General features: G+C 34.6%; 1 protein-coding gene across 4 annotated transcripts; it reads left to right on the forward strand.

Annotated features, from left to right (window-relative positions):
* The first annotated feature begins 425 nt into the window (after positions 1-425).
* On the forward strand, positions 426-4,302 carry LOC148547355 (putative pre-mRNA-splicing factor ATP-dependent RNA helicase DEAH6). 4 transcript variants are annotated; one of them, XR_015896756.1, is made up of 7 exons: positions 426-539; positions 628-687; positions 837-908; positions 1,526-1,589; positions 2,434-2,634; positions 3,642-3,794; positions 3,903-4,302. XR_015896756.1 is itself a non-coding variant. In XM_088497351.1 (5 exons), the coding sequence occupies exons 2-5, from the start codon at positions 659-661 to the stop codon at positions 2,590-2,592; spliced, it is 324 nt and encodes a 107-aa protein (XP_088353477.1). In that variant the 5' UTR covers positions 426-539; positions 628-658; the 3' UTR covers positions 2,593-4,302. The 4 variants fall into 4 exon arrangements, 1 of the variants encoding a protein (XP_088353477.1); XR_015896754.1 differs by having other exon boundaries at positions 2,434-3,794; XM_088497351.1 differs by having other exon boundaries at positions 2,434-4,302.
* The last annotated feature ends 343 nt before the right edge of the window (positions 4,303-4,645 follow it).

Genomic DNA, 4,645 nt, shown 5'->3' on the forward strand with positions numbered 1-4,645 from the left:
TTGACTGAACAAAAATTGACAAAGAAAGAAGGTATAAGCTTTTCTTGTTTGAGATTACTTGCTTATTAGATTTACAGAGACAAATTCTCACAAACAACTATGCATGTAAACTTCATGTACGTTTGTGTTTGATTTTTATGTTACAGAAGAGACAATTCGAAGATCTACTACACAAGAGCAGGATGATATTCAAGCTTTGATGTTTGTTACCTTATTTATATATATAAAGGATTCTGTTATACTTGCTGTATTTGTTACTATAGAATACAAATATCTTTCTTCTCCATAGAAAGCACAAACAAGATCTGTCATTGTTATCTTCTTAATTAATTTTTTAGCTGTTATTACTGGTATTGGTTACAATGAGGTTGAGGAAAAGTACTTCTATTTATTTATTTTTTTGCCCCCTTCTTACTTCGGGATTTTATGCGGTGGACAACTAATAACCATATAGACTGGTTTTTCAGATGTGGCTGAACATACTAAGTGAAATAAGTCTTGGTTGGTGTTGTCATCTTCTTTTGTCTTGTTTAAAAATGGTATTTGTAAATTGCTTTCTTAGCTTCTAAGGTGAGTATATGTTATGTAATGTCATGTCACATCTTTTTTTTTTCACTTTTGTTCCAGAAAGGTTTCAAGGCAAGAATACTTGAAGAAAATGAAGGAGAAGAAGTTAGAAGAATTGAGGTATTTGTTTTCCGGTTTGTTTGTTAGATCTATTTTCTATCAATAGACTAATATTAGCATGGTTATTTTATTCTGCTGTTCTTTGAGTTATAATGTTTATTTTTTCTTTAATTTCTATTTGATTTTAATAATTTTCATGTTACTTGCAGAGATAATATAGAAGATGAACAATATTTATTTGAGGGTGTGAAGCTTACCAAAGCAAAATATCGTGAGCTTAGGTAATGTTTCTATTTGCCGCTCAATGAAAGAGAGAAAAATAATATTATTACCTTTTTTGCCTTTTGTCTTTTATTATTTACTTCTATCTGTACTCTTTACAAAAGCTTACATTGGTCTTTAATATGCGACCTCACCTGTTTGGCATTAGCTCATGATCTGTATAGAGGAAAAAGCTATACATTTTATAAGTAACACTTGTTTTTGTTTTGCTTTTGTCTAGAGGAATTATTACACTCTATTTGGTATTATCTCTTGGAGTATGAAATTCTTGTTTTATATGTTTGTGCCTCAAGAAATACCGCACTATACTATGTCCTATGGTTTGCTATAGCGTAATGTATCATCCATCTCTAGAACCATACTATTAGCTACTAATTATATGCTTGAAACAAACTCTTCATGTTACTATTTCATTAGAAAGCATGTTTGACCTGTTTGTTTAGGGAGTCTGTGTATATTGCATTTAGATATGGTAGCTAGAGATCTTTATCAATATGGGGATTGTTCAGTGTATAGAGAGTCCCTAAACTGCAACCACAAATCTCACAAGTAATTCTTTTATTCTTATTTAGGAAATTTATTTATTTATTTATTTATTTTTTATTTTCTCTTCCAGATACAAGAAAGAAATATATGAACTTGTAAAGAAGGGGTCAGAGGAGACTGACAATGTCAATGAGGTAATCAATAACTTTTCCATGTGTGTCATCTCCAGGTCTATTTATTCATTCACAGTTGATTAGTGTTGAAATTTAGTAACTTATTAAAGAGTTAAACTGCTTCCTGCCATTTTTTTAACTTTTTTTCCCCACAATATGAGGCAAACCTAATGGAAATTATTAGAGGGACATATGCTATCTATTTGTTTTTTTTCTTTTGGCATCTGGGCATGCGATGTTAGATATTGTGAGGTGATCTGTAATTCTGTATACTAAACTGTCCTATTCTCTTGGAGTTGCAATATTGGATGCCAGAAGCTTATGATCAGGAAGGTGGTGTTAATCACGAGAAGAGATTTTCTGTGGCTATACAACGTTACAGATATTTCTCTGTTTCTACATGATTTCTGATAAACTACCATAAATTAGAAAAAGCAAAAGAAAGTGGGACCACAAGCACACATACACTGTTGCCATTTTCACTAGAAATTAGTTATCATGTATTTCCTCTGATTTGAATATAATTAAATGGGTTTGAATTCCAAATTTTTTTTTAATGAAGTAAGTTTTATTTATTTTTGGGTAAAGTATACTTTTTGTCCCTGAAGTTTACTAAAAGTTTTAAAATTACTCCTAAGTTTCAATTTGTTTCAATTTTATCCCAAAAATTTTCGATTTGGATCAATTTTATCCTTTAAGTTGACGCCATTTAAATTAGTAACAGACGTTAGTGATATAGCAAAGTATAGTGTGTGATGTGGCAAGAAACGTGAAACTCCCAAAAGACCCATGGCTGAGTAACCCAAGTATACCAATTGGCTTTCTTTTTCAAACATAACCTGTTTGTCTTCCTTTTGGCACGAAGGAACATAGCCAGAGAAACAGAGTCACACGAGGAAGCTTGGTGGGTGGTCAGACGTCGCACTGTTGTCTTCAGTCCGCCGCGACGACGTGCAGGACGGCTCATGTTGCGACTCCATCGAGACTGAGGGAGGAGTCTGGGATAACATTCAGTCATCAATGACTCAGTCTGGGTAGCGCCATTCTGATCAAGGTTTCTGACGAGGTAGGCCACCATTCTGATCAATTTTGCTACTGCATGTTTGAACGGTTAAGATTTAGGGTTTTTTTTATCACTCTTAATTGCTGTTAGGGTTCTATTGTGTTCTGTTTTTGTAAAAAATATAACTTTTACGTGGTCTATATTTTTGAATGATTAGTTACTCTATTCTTTGGTCTGAAAATGTTTTTATAACGGCATGATGGATATTTCAGTGTTAGAGTTCATCACAGGGGTAGGTTTTGTAGTGATAAGGATAAAACTAAGTATATTGATGGTGAGGTGACAACGGTTGACTGGTGTGATAGAGATAGATGGAGTGTTATAGAGGCTTATGATGTGGTTGGATCTTAAGAAAAGGATGTGGAGAGCTGCAAAATGTACATATCTAGAAGCATGGGAAAAAGAGTTGATGAAAATCCGAGCCATTAGTGAGGGTGCCTATCGACACTTGATAGGAATTCGTCCAAAATATTGGACTAAATCAAGGTTTTAATTCTATCCTAAATGTGACGCTCTTGTCAATAATATGTGTGAAAGCTTCAACTCTGCAATTGTTGAATCAAGGGAAAAACCAATATTGACAATGCTATAAGATATTAGAGTTTATTTGATGAAGAGATGAGCTGAAAATAGGGTACTTATTGAGAAGTATAAGGATGATATTCTTCCTAGGATTAAGCTTAAGTTACAAAAGGAAATAGATGCTTCTAGGTGGTGGTTTCTGGTTGCTGCCGGAATTTCAAAATTTAAAGTCATAAGAGGCAGGGACAAATTTGTAGCAGATCTTCTGAAGAAAGAATGTACTTGTAGAAAGTTTCAAATGACAGGTTTACCTTGTCCACATGCAGTTAGTGCAATTAATTGTGCTAAAGATGATATTCGAAAATATGTTGCAAGCTGTTACACTAAAGCTGCTTATGTGGCTTGTTATACCCCATGATTAACCCTTGTAATGAACATACAATGTGGGAGAGAACTACTCATCCAGATGTGATGCCTCCACCACACAGAGTGCCAATTGGGAGGCCTAAGAAGAAAAGAGCAAGAGGGGCGGGTGAAGAACCACAGGGCCCAAGCACATCTAGGCTGGGTTACAACAAAAATGTTCTCGTTGTTTAAAATTGGGTCACAACAAGCGAGACTGCCCTCTTAAAAAGCCAAGTGTGAGTACTTGTCTATTAGATATGGTTCCATACATAACACTGTTTTTTATGTTATTTACCTCTTTATAATTGTAACTTGTTGCTGTTTTTTGTTCATGTCCATCATAGGAAACAACTGCTGCCACATCCTCAGCATTGCCAGCCCAAAACAATAATGCTGGAACTGCTACAACATCACCAGTCCAGCACAGCACTGCTAGGAAAGCTGGATCTACTGGCTCAGTGCATAAGAGGACCAGGTTGGCCAATGTTGCAGCAAGGCCTAATACCCAACCAAATGCATACAAAAAATTTCAGCCGCCAAGACCAACTAGAATCCTTAGGAGCAACTCCACTTTAACTGCACAGGGACAACCCTCATCACAAGGGAGTCAGACTCAGAGTGCTCTCACAGGGTCTTAGTTGTGTCACATTTTGTGTTTGTTGTTGCTTTTGAAAGATTGAACAATGTTGGCATTTTGTATTATGACTTATGACCTATGACTCCAACTCTTTCTTTGTTGCTGAATTATTTTTGCTTATGACTTATGTAATTAAGTTTTTACTTTGGTTATGACTTATGTTAATTAGAGATTATGTTGATTAACAACTTACGTTATTTTGATAATGACTGATATGATGGATTCATTCATGCAAATTTATTTTAGTGCACTACTGAAATTATTTCTCATTACTTGAGTTTGTCTTTGACACAACAGGTTCTTAATGCCAATTTTAGTGCCAAACTATTTTAATCCTTTCAGGGATATTTTTGAAACATAAATTAAACTTCAAGGACAACTACATTAACAAGTTTTCGAGTTGAGTACAATTTTGTAACTGATTACAAACAGCCGCCCTATTCTTACTTC

This window comes from Arachis ipaensis, chromosome B8, assembly GCF_059453495.1.
Source record: "Arachis ipaensis isolate K30076 ecotype BB chromosome B8, ASM5945349v1, whole genome shotgun sequence".
NCBI lineage: Eukaryota > Viridiplantae > Streptophyta > Magnoliopsida > Fabales > Fabaceae > Arachis > Arachis ipaensis.

Coding starts and splice junctions, on each gene's coding strand:
- LOC148547355 (XM_088497351.1), top strand. CDS start 659: ATGAAGGAGAAGAAGTTAGAAGAATTGAG. Junction 909..1,525: donor GCAAAATATCGTGAGCTTAG/GTAATGTTTCTA, acceptor TTTCTCTTCCAG/ATACAAGAAAGAAATATATG. Junction 1,590..2,433: donor AGACTGACAATGTCAATGAG/GTAATCAATAAC, acceptor TTTGGCACGAAG/GAACATAGCCAGAGAAACAG.